This window comes from Ipomoea nil, unplaced genomic scaffold, assembly GCF_001879475.1.
Source record: "Ipomoea nil cultivar Tokyo-kokei standard unplaced genomic scaffold, Asagao_1.1 scaffold2159, whole genome shotgun sequence".
Lineage (NCBI taxonomy): Eukaryota > Viridiplantae > Streptophyta > Magnoliopsida > Solanales > Convolvulaceae > Ipomoea > Ipomoea nil.
In genome coordinates, this window is record NW_017618587.1 from 608,083 (window position 1) to 625,737 (window position 17,655).

Here is a 17,655-nt window from a genome sequence, read left to right on the forward strand (position 1 = left end):
TCAAATTGAGAGGACTCCTTATGCGCAATAAGCAAATATCTAATCTTTGTGTTCAACTGAGTTACCATGATTTACATCATCTCAATGCTTTGTCAAGAGCGTGAAAACCCTTAGGGGGCGTTTGGTTCAAGTTATATAACATAACCAAGGGAATGTGACATTCCAAAGCTCACATTTCTATGTTTGGTTCACATTATCTCAGGAAATCTAACATTCCCCAGGAATGTCACATTCCCTCCACATAAGATTTTGAAGGGAATGTGATTCCCTTCAATTTCTAAGGTTATGTAAGATAACCTTGGTTATGTTAGTTTATCTCTCTTTCTCTCTCACACACACACACACATATATATAATTATTTTTGTAATTATATATTTTTTATTTTTATTATGTTAGGTTAGCATATAAAATAATTTTGTTTTTCAAGTTCAATATTTTAGTTAATATTTTAAAATCATGTAATTATATATGATACCGTTATCTTATTTATTTATTTTAATTTTTAAATTTATTAAAATATATGAAAATATGTTAAGGATATTATAGTGTGTGAATAAAGATAACCCTAAACCACATGATTATATTACATACCCCAATTTTAACCAAACACAGGAATCTAACATTCCCAGCAATCTAACATTCCCTAGGTAATCTGACATTCCGTGAACCAAACGACCCCTTAGGGTTCGAGATTCAACCCAACTTTATTTTGTTAGCAAACATAAGTTGTTGCGATTTATCTCCTCCACTAATATCGAAGGTAGGAGCTATAAAGGGCTTTAAGTATTAAGTTGAAACTTATAAAAAATAAAAAATAATAAAAAAAAAAGAAGTAAAGAATTAAAATTTCATGATAATCATAAATTAATTAAATTTAATGACAAATTTTAAGGTGTCAAATGATATCTCATTACCTTGGAGTGCTATAAATTATATGAATAACTGTCACACTTATTTTAACAATACTCTATCATGATTGTAGTTAGTACTAAAATACATTTTCACATAATTCAACATAAAGCCGGTATTATTTTCTCTAAAATCAAATGTCAAAAAATGAAGAATAAAATATTTAGAATAATGACAACAGATTTCTGATTTCCTTTGTCGCCCAAAAATTTAAAAAAAATAAAAAATCTCCAACTAAACAAAGCAACTTACAAATTGTGAAACCCAACAGGGTAGCTCAAGTGGCAAATGAGCTCTCTTTGTAAGGGAGAATTTTGGGATAACCCGGGTTCGATTCTCACAAGTGACGATTCCCTTTGGGCCAGCTTCTGTGCCTCACGGAACGAACCGGGTGGACCTGGACCGTTAAACGGACAGAGAAAGACCCGGACCACAATGTGTGGTTTACACCAAAAAAACTTACAGATTGTTGAGACATGAAAATCTTATTTTTCATTCAAACTAAAGTGAGCCATACATCCTCCTGTTGAAATGAATATCTGCCTAAAATTGAAATCTAAACCATTCCTTCACTCTCTACACAAAGTGTACAAATATGGACTCCCCTACTACCTACTGACTTCATAAAACGCTTTCACAATTACCATGAAAACCCCATTATACTTTAATGCAAGCTCGCTCCTTTACCCGGATGCGGTGATGGCTAGAGCAAGGAACTCGTGCACCTTCCATTCATGGAAGTCCCTCTTTGTAAGTGAGAAACAACAGCCTCTTGCCTACCCAGTCAGTTCTCAACACAAGTACAAGCTTGCTTGGTCACTTCTAAGTCATGAAGGGTACAATTACGGTTGAAAAATGTGAAATACAATATTATTAGTTACAGACAGTAAAAGTGTGGACTATAGAGATTTAGTTCATTATAGGAACATTAAGGAGCAAGTTCAGATGAGCAAACCTGAAATATATTCCACCTTTTTCCTGCATGTTCTACTCTTCAGTGACATTGAGAGTGGTGATAGCTTTACTTTGTTCTTCATTGACAAAGGATTTCTTCCGTTCTTTTTCAAGCTTCATAACCAAAAACAATGTATAAGGAACCTCGTATTTATCTTAATCAGCACTTTGGGTTAGAATCTAATATTCATACCTGAGCCTCCAACTTTGCTATTCTCTGCAAAGATACTTGTTCAATGCATGCACGGCGTTTGCGCTCTTCTTCAAGCAACCCAGTCATTTGGTATCTTAGCTCGGCCATTTCCTGAGCTAAATCCTCTGCTTCTTCTTTTGCCTTTAACCTTTCCAATTTCAGCTCCTCCTAACCACCATTTTAACTCAGAAGTTAATCTGAATTGTTTCAAAATCCAATCCCAGTTAAGTCAACCAGAAAGCATTGATGCACTAAACAATTAGATCTCTTGAGGAGAAGACATAAACCTAGAGTTGATACCAACATACCTTAAGCTTCTCCACAAGAGATTCATATTTCTGTATTTGATGAGACATTTTATCTGTCCTATCCTTAAAATGGACATCGGATGCCCCTAGAATAGCGAGTTTGGTAAAGAGAGGACCCAAAATATCTCCACATGAGCTTTAGAGAGATAGAGAAGAAAATAATTGAGTCATATCTATACATCCCCAACACCAATTTTCAGAAGATAAAGGCAGACAGATATCCAGAATGGCTTTATTATATGCACACGCAGGTTGATAACATACCTAGCATTATTCTCTAGAGCCTCTTCATTCCCAGTAACTAGCAGTTGGGGAAATTGCTCTTCTACATTTTGGCAAAATACTTTGGCATTCTTTTCATAGATTTGCAGTTGCTCCCTTAGATTTCCATTCTCCTTCTCTAAATTTTCAATAAAGTTCTCCGCATCCTGGAACCGAAGCTCAAGATCATGAAACAACGCATTCATCCTAGCATTTTCTTGAGCCGTTTTCTCTTGAGATTTTTTAGATTCAAAACAATTTTGCTCCAATGCTGTGAGATCAAGTTTCAGGCTCTCAATTTCACATTGATATTCCAACCCCATGGACCAAATTGACTCCTCTAGTTTCTCTATTAACAAAGTTGAACTCTGAAGCTCCAACTCCTTGTTTTCCAATTTCTGCAGCAAAATCAAACGATCAGCATGGGAAATCTCTAGTTCCTCCTTTAACCTTCCAGTCTCTTCCTCTAAAATTTCCATGTCTTCAAGTTTCAACTTAAGGGTGCAGACTTCCTCACAAAGCATATTCAATTCTGAGTTCCTTAACGTAAGCTGATCCTGCAGGTAATCTATTGCAAGTGTGTTGTCAGTGATGATGATCTCAAGCTAATGGAAAGGGGATCATAGAGGATTATATCTTTGCATGAAAAGGAATAGTCCAGCTTCATGCAAAAACAATAAATGCTTGCCCCATCAAAATATCAAATTTGCAATAACAAGGTGTTCATCCTCAATGATGATGGCATATCAAGTGCAGTGATGTCAGCTATAGGAATTTCTGTTAGGGAATGGTTTTGCAACTAAAAATAACAAAGTTACTGTACCCAGGAAAAAGGGTGAAAACAGAGACAAGGGCAACCATTCATGCATTTTGAGCCGTCTTTGGTACAAAGTTTAGGAAATGACAGTAAATTCTTGGTTTATTTTTAGTGCCCACAAGTAATGCTAGTCAAACAAAAATAAGAGCAATTGGGGTCAATACCTATTTCTTGTGAGCAGTTATCCAACTCCCTTTCCAACTCTTGGATGCGTTGTTTGTCTTCTGAGTGAACACCAGATAATGTTTGTACATGCTCTTCTACTTTCTGCAAAGAAAGCATTTTCACATGAGATATTTACTTCAAAAATATAATTTCCTTGAGTTTATGTTCATTTGAACAATTTAAATCCATTACAAAGAGCATAACTCCAATTACCAATTAACATAAGAAGCTGGTTATAAAGAGATAGCTCACACTTCCTAGTGATTGTGATTATTAACAGTACACCAACTAACCCTATGGTTACACACCATATGATTTAACTAATGTTCTTAATCTTTAGCACATCTACAGATAACCAATCATCAGCTCTATCTGATTGTTCATCAATTCCAGAAAACAACCAAGATAATAAGAAATTACTCTGATAAGTTCAAAGCTCTGTGTTTGTGAGTCTCTCAACATATCTTTTTCCTTCCTTAACTGCATGATAAATCATTTTCAAAGTCCATTAGTACATCAACTAGAACCATAGCTATCCAAACTAATCCAGATTGTGCAGTGGCATCATAACCACATGCAAACCACCATATGTAAACCTTGCCCCTAAAATACCTCTGTGCATCTTGTCCTTATCTCCAATAATTCCTTTACGTCAAAGGTGCAGTCACCATTCCTATTTGATTGATCAGACATCTAAACACAATCCAAAATAAAGAGAGATGCATACATTAATACACACATATAACATACGAGCATCATTCTCAGAATAGAAACACGCCATTTGTTTCTTACAATAGCCGAACACATGAAACTGAACATCCACATAAAAAGATAAATCATCCATGTTCAAGTATGACTCTTTACAGGAACCCCAAATTCAAAGACACAGCTCAAAATTTACAACAATCAAATAAGCCTTAATGTACAGAGCATACCTTTTGCTAGGGTTTCGCCTGTCAATTTCTCTCCCTCCTCGCTCTCTCTGGCAAGGTCAAAGAAGGAGGTCAAACTGTGAACAGAAATGGATGCCAATTTAAAGCTTGAAAGTGGATCCAGAACATATATGTTGACCCGGCCCGAACTATTACGAGATGTCTTGCGGGTTAAATTTTGATGCATTCCATCCCGTCTCTAGCTCTATTACCGCTCTCATTGAGGCTCGAAGTCATAATTTATATGGAAGAGTTACTTCGTGTCACTAGATCACAAAAGTCATTGGTTGCGAAACTTAATTCTAATAACAAAAGATCATGATTTTTTTTTGGGATACCCAGGGTTTTATCGTCAGACACAATGACTAATCACCTCGCTGAATTGTAAACACCTCTTAATTAAATATGTCTTTTGGTACAATTAATTTGTAGACTATTACACAAAAACAGTTACAGCTACAACGTTTGCCAGAATGGTCCACGAGCCCACCCAAGGGATAACTATTTTGGCAGCTCTATTGTTGATAGCAACACCAACCCTCTCCAAAATGCATTGTTTGGGTACGAAATCTCCTTATTTCAATGATCATCTATAATATTACGAGTTCGATTCTTGCTAACATTTTCATGTGAAGTTTTTTGTACATGGTCTTTTTAGTACAATTTTTTTTTTTTTGTGCTCTGTAAAGTGTTATGCAGAAGTAAAATTTATCTAGTATGTACTCTTAAGTAATGGCAAGACAATAGAAGAGCACTAGCAAAGTGATTAAGAAGGGATATGAGATGTGTTGTCATGTTTTTATGGTAGGTGACTAAACAACCACCTTTGAGCTCACTGGCAATCTCTTTTTTACAATATTATAAAACCTCCCAAAAAAAAAAGGACTTCATATCTGATCTTTCTGACTTCACTCACTGTCCATCTTCAACACCTCATCATTTCCCTTTACTGCCAAGATAAAACAATTACACCATACAACAGTATAGTAAAAAGAAAGTTGAAGCTCAAGCTGAAGCTTTCAAGTGTGCCTAAATTACAGCAAAAAAATTGGGAAAGAAAAGCAAGAAAATTACACATCTTCTGGGAATTGGAATGTGGGAAAATTTTCACTGTGAAGAGTGCTCCAAAGGGGGTGGCTTAATTTCTCTTTAATGGGTGCCCAGTGTCCTTGTAGGATAGAGTTCCCCTTTGGCAAATGGAATTGTCACTGCTTTGAAGCAGAAAGAATGAATCTGTACACTTCTGTGAACCTTTATAATAGCAGATGAATGAGGATGATGATAACTCAGAAAGTAGGCTGCATAAGATGATCATGGTTATAGCTGCTCCCCACCATCCACCATGCTTGGAACCCAGAGCTCTGATGGCTTTCTTTATCTTCTTCTTCTTCTTCTTCAATTGGAGCAGGCAAATTGAGATCAAGAAAATCTCTGGTTTCTGGGACTGAAGGTTTCTGCATTATTTGAGTGGGCTGTTGATTGGCTTTAGCCTCAGCAATCAAATGGGATCTCTTGTGGCCTCCCAATGCTTGGCCTGATGGGAAAATCTTGAAACAAATTGGGCACTCATGATGAGCCACCTTAATCTTCTTTGATGAACTCTCAACCTTGTCTGCAAATCCTAGGATGCTGTGTTCACTGCTGTCTGCAGTTGTCTGGTTTTGAGCTCCAGAATAATGGTCAGTGTTCTTGTCAGACCCGTCTTTCGCCTTCTTGTGGCTAGCTCTGTGGCCACCAAGAGCTTGGTAAGAGTGGAAACTCTTGTTGCAAGTAGAACACTCAAATCTGATCTTCTTCTCAGAGTCAAGGGAGCTAAACCAGACCTCATTTTGAGCATTACTAGGAACATCAACCTCGGATTTCTCGAATCCTGCTCTGTCAGCTTCAGACACCTTCATCTTATTGCCTCCACTTATAGGAATCCCAGAGCCTCTGGACTTTGGTTTCTTCAGTTTCTCATCAGCTTTCACTTTCTTGGCCTTAATCTCAGAATTACCCGAAGATCGAATTCCCAGAAACTCAGAATTGTTATCAGAGCACTCAGTTACAGAAGCTAAACCACCCCAACTACCCACATCCCTAGAAAGCATGATCAAACTCATGGCAACCTCTTCATGTTCATTCTCAGAAACACAGGGGGAAGCACTATTAGCAGCAGTTAAGGTAGAGGAATTAGTTGTAGCAGCATTAACAACCTGGTACCTTTTGGTATTAGCTGAAGCTCTCCTCGATCTCTTCTTTCGGTTTGGAGCATTATTGTCATCAGAATGGCTATTATTATTATTATCTGCAACAACATTCCAAGAATCAGCAGCTTCCTCCATCTTGCTTCTTTTGTTGTTGTTCGTCGAGATCATCATTATTTTCTCCGAATGGCACTTCATGTGCCCGAACAAAGCTTTCCAAGATTGAAAACCTTTCCCACATTCCTTGCACACCTTATCAAGGCTCTGAAGCAAAGCATCTTCCCCACCACCACCATTAAACTCTGCAGAAAACTTGCAGGTCTTCCTGGGATTCTCCCTCAGGACATAGCTAGTGTCGATCCCCGAGCCCGAGTTCCTGCTCCTCTCGGCGTTTTCCGATGAATTCCCGATCAAGTGAGACCTCATGTGCCCCCCCAGGGATCTACCGCAGGGGAAACTCCTGCTGCAGAGCTTGCAGAAGTGCTTCTGCTGCAACATTTCTTGATCCCCTTGTTGTTGTTCCATTGACTCGAATTCGATCGAAACCCGAATTGGATGATGAGATCAGATGCCCCAAAGCCTCAAATCTGAATCTTGAATAGATCAAAGAAGAAAAAAAACTATTAATTTCATTCACTTTAAGAGCAAGATCTAACAGCACTGCTGTGCTGTTTGTTCAAGAACACTGGTTTAGTATGTAGTAGCAGAAGGGTAGTTGAAACTTGAAGAAATAGCTCAACTTTAAAAGAGGTGTTTACTTCTCTTTTTCTCTCTCTTGCTGGCTGGTTTTACTTTCTCTCTCTATGGCACACTATTTTGGGGGAGAAATCCATGCATGGAAGCAAAGATAAGAAGAAAGAAAGAGAGGTAAAAGGGAAGTTGGAAGTAGTACGTGTACTCAACTCAGAGCCCTACGCCTACCGGATCCAACGGCTGAGATTCGCCCGCCATTTTGAGGATGTTTGGCCTCTACCTCAAAGACTTTGCTTAACTGCTCTTTGATAAATACACTATTCTTTACTTTGTCTTGTTATTCATCAAAAAGGAAGGTTCCACCCTCTGGCCGTTATACTCTTTCCTTTTTCTCATATCTTTTTTTTCACCCAATTACTAATAAAATCTATACCCTATATAAAATTTTACAATATCAAAAAGATAGCGTGTCTTCACAAGAAATCCGCAAATTGGTAAGGCATACACGAGCACTCTCAATTTGCGGATTCTTAATGCGGTCCCCACCCGAAGAGATCGACCCGTTGCTTACGATAGACACAGATTATATGCAATTAAGGTATCTTGATTTAGAGTATATATAGAAACAGGAAACGAGAAATAGGGAAATGCTACCCTCATGGAATTTCCGTGCAACATAGTTTAGAATCATATAGTTGAGTTTGATCTGCTTGATTTTTTTTAATTTGTTTGTTATATTAAGGGAAAAAGAAAAAAAGATAATATGATTTTCGGTTGTAATTATATTTACTGAAATAATATTACAAAAGACACAACTAATCAAACATTGTACTCCCAACCAACCACCCAAGATGTTGTTTGGATTTGATGATCGACTGTACTGCAAATTCTTTTTTTGTGTCAACTTGGCATAGAGTAGTGCCGGCCTTGCTCTTCAAATGCCGGCTTGCTCGCTTTGCACTAACCGCAACGTGGATGTCCTATTAACTTGTCTTTTAAAAACTATATATATAACATATAATTAACCACCCAATATAAATATTAATTACAATTAATTAAGCAAGTATATAATTTTGGAGTGTCAAAAAAATAAAAAATAAAACCCCCATAAGTGGTGGGTGGGTGAAGCATGATTCTCGTACTTGAAGATGACGGGTTCAAATTTTTACCAGTACTTTCTCGATCAATTAAGTCCATTTCATAGAGTTTTCCTAGTGCAATTTCCCTCTCATATTTTTTGTCAACACACTCTCAATCAAGTCTGTTACACAGGGTCTTTCTAGTGCAATTTATCTCTCATGATTTGTAAATTATTAAATAGAAGCATAATTTACTTAATACGCATTTCAATTAGTGATTGTGGGTTTTTCGTCGCAAAAAATAAATAAAAATTCCCATGTTTGCCGGCATCTTAGTGCAAGGTTTAGCTGTAAGTTGTCTACTTGGAAGCTACTGCTAGCTAGGAAACAGCAAAATTAAATATTTTCTTTTAAAAAAAATCCTTTAATTTCTATTCCCCTTATTAATTAGCATAACCATATTTTATTAGTAATCACATGTGCATGCACATTATTCTGTGCCTAATTAATCTACTTTGGCTTGTGATATTATCATCATCTTATGCATGCATGAACTATATATAATTGATTAATTGGAAACCAAATTAAAATGTCTTTTGATTGGCTAAGGAATCTTTTACAAATGAAATGATGTGCGTCTTTTCCAAATTAACTAGATGTTGCATTGTCATTCTTTAAAATTTCTCTACACGAATAACATACTCTCTGTGTGTGATCCTAATTGACTGGTCGAAAAAATTTGTATTCAAACAAACAAAAATAAATAAATATGTGTAAATTTAGAATTAAAGAAAAATTATATTTTTGACCTTCGAATTGTATTCCTTTGGAGATTTAGTCCCTATTCGATAATTTAAGTAAATATAATTCTTAAATTGTCTATAATGTTACACATTCAATCGCTGGTGTTATATAATTAAGGAACTAAATGTGCAACACTTTAAACAATCAAGAAACTGGACTAAATTTGCTCAAATTAACAGACAAAAACTTAATTTTCAAAAAAGACTGGAACAATTCAAAAGTTAACAGTACACTTTGATTTTAATTTGTCATAGAGCCGGAGTACATATATACCATTTACTTAATATGTACAAATAACAAATATATGATTTTTTTTTTAATTTGATAGTACAATGTCATGTTAGTGTGTGTGTGTGTGTATAAGAAAAAAGCTTGAAAGTGTGTCAAAGAGATTGTGGCAGTGATGAATATGTGGGACTTTTGTGGTGGTTGTCAAGAAGTCCAAAGATGAACGAACAAGCCTGGCCTATAACTAGGAATTTAGTCAATTTACTGTCACTGAAAATGACTCTACCTTAGCTTTTTGCATGATTTAATTTAGTCATTAAAATTAAAAAGTGCTAATTGTTAATTAATTAATTAATTAAGATTTCAAAAAGAAGATGTTTTTGATGAAACTGCGACACGACACTAAACAGATGTTTATTTAAAGTTAATTATACTAACGTGATGTGTTAACGTTAATCCGTCGCACATTCAACGTACCCAAATTCCAATAATGATTAATATAATGTGTATATCCAATGCATCAAAAAAGAAGCAGTAAATCATATGCATTATCAAGTCCAACTTTGTATGGTGCTATTATTCCACTAAGTGTTGTTGCATTCTATGGTTTTCTAGTCAATGTCACATTGCACTCTTGCATAATTCGTGAAAAGATAATTGTGGTTAACTCGACTAAGAGAGTGAGTTCAAATAAAAATTTAAAATTTTAAACTTGTAATGGTTAGTATGTAAGATGTTTATTGTTCGATTTGTTGTATTTATATAATGAGACGATTGAGTATGTGTACGCAGAAACATAGTTTATGCAGTACACACCATTAGATAATGGCTAGTGGCTACGCTTCTCTCGTCACCCAAAATAATACCAAAAATAAATTAATTTACGCCATATTGATTAGTGTAGCTAAACTAGTTTAGCATTTTAATTGTAAATTAATTCCAAAAGGCTAAAAGTTTGAGGATAAATTGTTGGTGTTTTGGTGAGAGAGTTGGTCAACCACTCTTTTAAGCTAAGGTGTCATACAAAACAATTGGTATCAAGTTCATATCCCATGATTGATCGTGTATTTAGAATAATTTGACCAAAAAGTTTAGCATTTTGTGATACACCCTAATTCCAAAATTAAGGCACTCGCCTATCTTAAAATACATAAATAAATTACATGATATGTCTCAATAATAATCTAAATTTTTTAAAGTACTTATACACTAGTAATACACATAACTATTAATTATCTTTATATTAATTACCCAATTGATTGAGGTATACACTGCCGCAAACAAAATTCCTACTCATGATGCATTCATTTTCAATGTTATTTATCTGTGTAAAATCTTGTGATCGAGTGACACTAACTTTTAATATAAGTTAATATGTCATAAATTTGACCTTATGCCTTCAAATATACCATTATTTCTTGACATGATAATAGACTCCAGTTCATCCAACTAATTAAAGCTACAATTGGCTCCCTGTACATTATTAATAGTAATTAAGATGAAAATGATCCTTTTTTAATTACTTCTTAATTGTATTATTTTGAGTAATGAGAAAATTTCACAGTCATTATATTATCTAATGGTGTGCATTGAATAAATATCGCTAGTTAATCTTGTATAATGATACAGAGTATTATTCTATCTTTATTTAAGTCCATTACCAGTTGAAGTATAGCATTTTTCTTGCTTCTTTATTTTGTCCTTTTTTTTTTTGTCACATAAAAGATGATTCTCTCTTTTGTTATCACAGTACAAACCCATTCTCTCTTTATATTATAAATCTATATGATGAAAATAATATTATTGAATGAGTAAATTTGTATACTTCTTTTTTTGCTCGACCGTATATTTTCTCGACTAAAGTACACTATAACCCAATCAAGTGACAAAACATTCTCTCATGAGTTTTAAGACAGATACATCTTTGAGGTTAAATTTAAATCTGAAATCTCGAATTAAGTTAAAAAAGATCCACACCATCTCATAGAGACTCCATGACCTAAATTTGTATACTTTGAGTGACTCATTGCATGATTAGTCCACTTTGGGCTGCATCTATCTAACAGCAAACATATATGATTGCAGAATTAGAACATAAGTAAAGATCCATTTATTATTTATAATTAGAACCTCAAAATTGTAATCAATGTGATTACTATTTTGTCTTGGTGGTTAGGAGCTCCTTATTCGTGTTGGAATCCATATTAATTTAGATTACCTTAGAAGACTCCACCCCTACTCCTATATAACAAACCACACCAGAGAAGTAAATCACATCAACAAAATGCTCAAAGTAGCTTTTTCAATTAACTTTTTGAGAAAGGAAATTATCAAACAGCTAACAGCTAATTTACCAAACATTTTTTTTACAATTGGTTAACATTATCAACTAGTTATACCCTCTAATTAACACAATCGGCTATTAGCTATCAGCTATCAACTAACAACCATTTACCAAACAGACCATAGTGCAACATGCTCCAATCCACCGAAAGGGTGTTGTCAAGAGTCAAACTCGTGACTATCGAGATAGAAGAATCATGTTCCACTCACTTGATCATTCCTTTTGGACAGATTACGTAATTTTTCGCATACACATCGTGTCTAGTATGTTTTGTAAGAGGAAAGACCAAATCTGAAGCAACCTTATATCCAAGTAGGAGATGTGCCCATTTGATTAGCATAATATATGGGAAGAAAGTAGAAAAGATCCACCCTGTTTTTATGCAAAGACTGATCATGAAGGGTGCCTGCCTGCCTGCCTACTGCACTGTTACTTTATATACAGTTATAATGCTGCATGTGTTCACCGGCCATGCTTAGGGAATACTCAAAAAGAGTCAATGAAATCAAGGTCACCAAAAATACCTAAAGAAAATCATTATAAAAATTTTTTTAAAAAGAAATTCCAGATGGGTGTGGGGCCTTCCTCACCAGGTCTTTTGGGTATTGGATGGATCACTCCAAGTTTATTAATTTAGTACCCTTTAAAAAAAAAAATTGCATGAAGAAAATAAATTGGATCTCATTCAGAAACAACTCCTCTATTAAAAATGTATCTGGATCTCATTCAGAAACAATTCTATTAGATTTATTCGAACCCTATTCACCAAATACTAACAGTCTGATCATTTCCTTGTGCATAGTCTCTGTGTTCAGCTGAGTTATCATGATTTACATCTTTCCAGATACTCAGACGTTATGCCATGGAACCGTGTTCACCATGAATGGTGAACACGGTTCCAACGGTGTTAGTACACCGTTATCTTTTTTTTTTCTTAATTAATTGCGTGACTTTTCTTCTTTATTTTCACATTTTGCGGTTTCACTTTAATTTGAGGTGAACAAAGATTTCGGACATTCATAAATTATGAATTCATGCCTGCACATTCACTTTGGAACCATGCCTACACATTCCCGTCCGAAATCACGGACATTCATAAATTATGAATCCATGCCTGCACATTCACTTTGGAACCATGTCTACACATTCACTTTGGAACCATGAGATTATGAATTTTCTGTTATAAGATTATGAATTTTCTGTTATGAGATTATGAATTTTCAGTTATGAGATTATGAATTTTCTGTTATGCGATTATGAATTTTCTGTTATGAGATTATGAATTTTCATTACATTCATAATTTCGGACATTCATAAATTATGAATTCATGCCTGCACATTCACTTTGGAACCATGCCTACATATTCCCGTCCGAAATCACGGACATTCATAAATTATGAATCCATGCCTGCACATTCACTTTGGAACCATGCGTACACATTCACTTTGGAACCATGAGATTATGAATTTTCTGTTATAAGATTATGAATTTTCTGTTATGAGATTATGAATTTTCTGTTATGCGATTATGAATTTTCTGTTATGAGATTATGAATTTTCATAAAATTCATAATCTCATAACAGAAAATTCATAATTTGATCAAACGCACGCCGTTAACTCCACATCCGCAAAATTTTTTTTTTTTGCCTGAAAACGACGTCGTTTTGCCTTGTGTTCACCATTCTCGGTGAACACGATTCCATGGCATAATTTGCGCCAGATACTCTGTCAGGCCTGGGTGTGGGCCCTTTTAGTTAGCCAAAAAGATCCCCATGCTTAGTATGTGGCATGTGGGTGGTGGTGGCTAGTAAATTGGTGCACAAGTTGGTTTGAATTGGTTAGAAAGAAATAATATATATATTATATTAATATATGTTATGTGTTGGTTCATCAAAGATGATACTGTGGGTATTTCTTGTGATGGGGAAGATCATACATATTTTTTTATTCAATTTTTATTGAAAATATCTATTGCATAGTCACAGAAGCTGAGTTACAAGTTAAAGATTAGGCAAAAGAGAACAGAAATTGATGAGTATACAGAAGAAACAAAAAGAACATAGATTGAAAATTCTTTGAACTTTTCGTTTTTTTTTTTTTTTTCATGTTTTGTGGCGATAATGCTCAATTGAGTCACATTGCTTTTATGTATATACATATATAAAAACCTAGGAGGATGATCCTACCACCTTCAACTCCCTACAGCAAACAGACAACCTAGTACGTGTTTACGGAGGAGCAAAACAGATGGCTAGTATACAACTTGAAAAATGTTCATGCCCATCTTGGAGAACATCATATCATATCTTACATCCAGGATAAACAAAATCCATATTCCACCACTTTGGATGTGGCAAATTGGAAACTAACCTAGACAAAAAAAACGTAACCTCCAGGTCGATTTCGATTTGGCTTTGCAGGAATCAAGATTGAAAAACTAGCTTGAGCCATGGCCATCTCCTCCTCTACTCGAGTAATTCCAGTCCTTGTCCCCAAATACTTCTTCAATCATAGTGCAAGTAGGCAACAAATCGACTTTGCTTTTAGGGCAGCTAAAGAACCCGACATCCCATTCCTTGCCACTACAGGGCTCCAACACAAAATCATGACCATTGTCACTGCCCATACCCACAAAACTTCGTGACCAATCTTTGCCAATATCAGACTTCACATGTGGTGCTTTTGGAGTAACGCTAGTACAATTGCCATTTTCATCTCCCAAACCGTTTGGAAAATCTCTGTCCTCGTTCCTTGCTGTTGGTTCAGAACTGCACTTCCCAAATACATTATCAGCGCATTTTACTGATTCATAATTGACAGCCTTATTTGTCTCATTGCTAATATCCCTGTATTCTTCCCAGATAGGGAGCCCGACATCATCATACGCCCTGTAGATCTCATTGCGGCCATAATCATCAAGATAAACAGGTGATTCAACAACCGAGTCTTCATCTTCGTCAGTCATTTTAGCTTCATCACCAGAAGACTCCTCAGGTGCATGCCATTCATCATTGTCACTATCAACATTCAAGGGGTCAAACCTATTCTGCTCGGCTCGCCTTCTCAACATGAAGACATTAAAGTAGTAACTCACTATTTGCTTCATAGTCCGAGAAGGAAACTCAGCGGAGAGATGGTTCCAGAAGTTCTTACCCAATGATGCAGGGTTTGAAAAGACAATGTCATGAAACAATTCCTGTTCTTCTTCACTCCACCTTAATGCCACTACCTCACCGATATCATAAAAACCCAGCTTGACAAAAGTCTCCTCCCCAAGTACTGTTTTAAGTTTTTCTCTTGCTTCAAAAACATGCTGTCGAGAGCATCTAATGGAACCTGCATCTTCACAAAGACAATCACCACTTCCACTCCCAGTTCCAACACTCTCATCATTGTATCCAGCAGATTCCAATTTGGGCATGGGAATGATACAGGTCCCAGCAAGTCTATCATCATCATTAAGATGGCCATTGCTATCCGACTCCAAAGCTTGGGAAGTAATATCTGCTTTACATGTTTCCTCTGAATAACAGGTTTTCTTCTTCTCATGTCCAACAAAATCTGGTAAATCTGCCTGGTAATCAGGACCGATAGGAACCAACTTTCGAGGCGGACTTCTCATAAGAGAAGAATATATCAGTTTTGAGCGAGAAACATTCCTATATGGAACGTCAAGATTGTAATGCTCAGGAGACACTAAAATGTGATAAGGACCCTCTGACTTAACATCTTCTTCACTAGTGCTGCTAGTAGCCCAGGACGAATTCGAAGCAGAACCAGGAATGCCTGGCTCTATGTCTCTCTCAGAGCTACGAACATCAGTAGCACATGCACTATCAAATTTCTCCTCACTTGTGAATTGGCTTTTCAATGGAGTGTCCTCACCTTCACCTACCAAATATTAGCACCCATATTTAGTAAAAATCATACAAGAATGCAATAAGGAACTGTTCATGTTATCAACATTTCTAGGCTTCTAGCAACTAAAGAACATTAGAGAATAGTACCTTAGACCTATTCAATCAACAAAACATTAGATTGAATTTCTTATAGAAGTTAAAGAATCCTTCATTCACCTGATGAGTGAGACTTCAAAGCGATTGGTTCCTGAGAAACCCCCAAAGAAGCTAGCTGATCACTAGGCTCTACATGCCTAGGTTGCTTGGATGAAAGCTCCTGCAACTCCTGGTCAAATGGCCGTTTTTGCACCATGATTATCTGCAAAGGGAAATTTAAACAGGGGTTTAAGCAACAGAACAAAGTGCAGGGAGCTTAAAGGGCACAAGAAAGGGAAAAAAAAAAAAAAAAACCTTGTAACATAATTCACTGTCTTTCCAATGCTAAAAGACTAACAAGAAAGTAATTGATATGTGGTTCATAGGATCAATATGCTAATGGTAATACAATGCTGACATTCACCTCCCATCACATCATTCATTGACTTTATGCTAAAGACTACACAGTGCATGCTACCAACAGAAAATTCCATAACTAAGTTCAATTGTACATTAGTAGCTAAGCTTGCGGATTCCAACTAAGCTCAAAAGACAAGGGAAAAGAATATTTGAAGTTAGCATCAGCTCCAAATTTATTAGAGTACATACTAGACTAGAGTTTTTAAGCATTGGGATAAATGTCTTTGAGTATATTTTTACTTTCCATCTTCAGAAAAGACAAACTAATACTTGATTGAAGACAGGTGGGTCCAGAAAACTGAAACAGAGTGAAGTATTTCAATTAAAAATGGTCCATAAAACAGTTTTATTTCATTGACTGGAAGTTTACTACAGATGAGCCACTGTAATTAGCTTTATCTTAGAAATATGTGAATATAACAAACTATATGCTTCCCGAATTTACAAAAAAAATAGGAAGATGATTAAAGATTCAGTTTAATACGCCAAATGATCAGAAATAATAATAAAAAATAAAAAATAAAAAATAAAAAATAAAATCGGATACCTCAAATTGGAGGTGTCTTCTTCAAATTGAAGAGCAGATCTTTCAATCAGAGCTAATCTCAATGGATTAACCTAAGAAAAATTAATTAAAAATAAATTTTTTTTCTCCGAAAAATAGATTCACAAAAAAAAACCTAACCCTAGATCCCCAATTTTGAAATCAAAAATTAAAATCAAAAAACAAAAAATTTTAAAATGCAATCGAACTTAATTTAATAGATCTGATGAATTCCTGGTAAAATACAGCGATTGAAATGAAAATCCCCAAATTCCCAAAATAAATTTCACCGGAAAAAAATCGAATCTTTTCTCTTCTTAAAAACAACAAAAAAGATGATCCCAGGCAGTAAATTTACGGTATATACAAAAACGAGAACCGAATTAAACAGATCTGGTTGAAAAAGATGATATCTGAAACCCTAACCTCAAAATCGAAGATCTCAACGACCAGAGGCGAGAAAGATATAGATCGAAAGAGAATAAAGAGAATTGAAAAAATGGAATGGAAATTTGATGATGGATAGAAGAAATCAATCTCGAATCGAAAGAGAAAAAACGGGTTAAAAAAAGGGGGAAATTTGGGATGTTGACGAAGAAAAAGGGTAAAGCTAGGGTTAGCCGATATGTGAATCGGCGCGTTCTAAAATATTAACGTGAAAGGGATTTTGGTCGAAAATGGATCCTTAGTTACAGGTAATTACACCAACTGCCCTTTTCAGCCTATGGTGATTTGTGAAAATCGGGTTGACCCACATATCCAAAATTATAATACGGACCAGTCAATTTGTGGGTCAAATCAGAATTTTTGGATTAGGAAATT

At 35.5% G+C, this 17,655-nt stretch overlaps 3 protein-coding genes across 5 annotated transcripts; all 3 read right to left on the reverse strand.

The window, feature by feature from the left end:
• Nucleotides 1-1,378: 1,378 nt before the first annotated feature.
• On the reverse strand, nucleotides 1,379-4,649 carry LOC109149447 (chromosome partition protein Smc). Of its 3 annotated transcripts, none has more exons than XM_019297218.1 (9): nucleotides 4,543-4,649; nucleotides 4,220-4,300; nucleotides 4,028-4,087; nucleotides 3,607-3,709; nucleotides 2,629-3,193; nucleotides 2,365-2,500; nucleotides 2,057-2,224; nucleotides 1,865-1,977; nucleotides 1,379-1,728 (listed from the first exon to the last, which is right to left on the reverse strand). In XM_019297218.1, the coding sequence occupies exons 2-8, from the start codon at nucleotides 4,298-4,300 to the stop codon at nucleotides 1,897-1,899; spliced, it is 1,194 nt and encodes a 397-aa protein (XP_019152763.1). In that variant the 5' UTR covers nucleotides 4,543-4,649; the 3' UTR covers nucleotides 1,379-1,728; nucleotides 1,865-1,896. The 3 variants fall into 3 exon arrangements, with proteins under 3 accessions (XP_019152763.1, XP_019152764.1, XP_019152765.1); XM_019297219.1 differs by having other exon boundaries at nucleotides 1,379-1,731; XM_019297220.1 differs by lacking the exons at nucleotides 1,379-1,728; nucleotides 1,865-1,977 and having other exon boundaries at nucleotides 2,071-2,253.
• Nucleotides 4,650-5,323: 674 nt separating this feature from the next.
• On the reverse strand, nucleotides 5,324-7,539 carry LOC109149161 (zinc finger protein ZAT1-like). Its single transcript, XM_019296821.1, has one exon. It carries the CDS (start codon nucleotides 7,248-7,250, stop codon nucleotides 5,826-5,828), a length of 1,425 nt encoding a protein of 474 aa, XP_019152366.1. The 5' UTR covers nucleotides 7,251-7,539; the 3' UTR covers nucleotides 5,324-5,825.
• Nucleotides 7,540-13,908: 6,369 nt separating this feature from the next.
• LOC109149738 lies at nucleotides 13,909-17,473 on the reverse strand. The gene is made up of 3 exons (XM_019297688.1): nucleotides 17,260-17,473; nucleotides 15,951-16,092; nucleotides 13,909-15,765 (listed from the first exon to the last, which is right to left on the reverse strand). The coding sequence occupies exons 2-3, from the start codon at nucleotides 16,084-16,086 to the stop codon at nucleotides 14,312-14,314; spliced, it is 1,590 nt and encodes a 529-aa protein (XP_019153233.1). The 5' UTR covers nucleotides 16,087-16,092; nucleotides 17,260-17,473; the 3' UTR covers nucleotides 13,909-14,311.
• Between the last annotated feature and the right edge of the window lie 182 nt (nucleotides 17,474-17,655).

Coding starts and splice junctions, on each gene's coding strand:
- LOC109149447 (XM_019297218.1), bottom strand. CDS start 4,300: ATGTCTGATCAATCAAATAGGAATGGTGACTGCACCTTTGACGTAAAG. Junction 3,194..3,606: donor TAACTGCTCACAAGAAATAG/GTATTGACCCCA, acceptor CACTTGCAATAG/ATTACCTGCAGGATCAGCTT. Junction 2,501..2,628: donor GCTCTAGAGAATAATGCTAG/GTATGTTATCAA, acceptor ATCTCTCTAAAG/CTCATGTGGAGATATTTTGG.
- LOC109149161 (XM_019296821.1), bottom strand. CDS start 7,250: ATGGAACAACAACAAGGGGATCAAGAAATGTTGCAGCAGAAGCACTTC.
- LOC109149738 (XM_019297688.1), bottom strand. CDS start 16,086: ATGGTGCAAAAACGGCCATTTGACCAGGAGTTGCAGGAGCTTTCATCC. Junction 15,766..15,950: donor TTTGAAGTCTCACTCATCAG/GTGAATGAAGGA, acceptor AATATTTGGTAG/GTGAAGGTGAGGACACTCCA.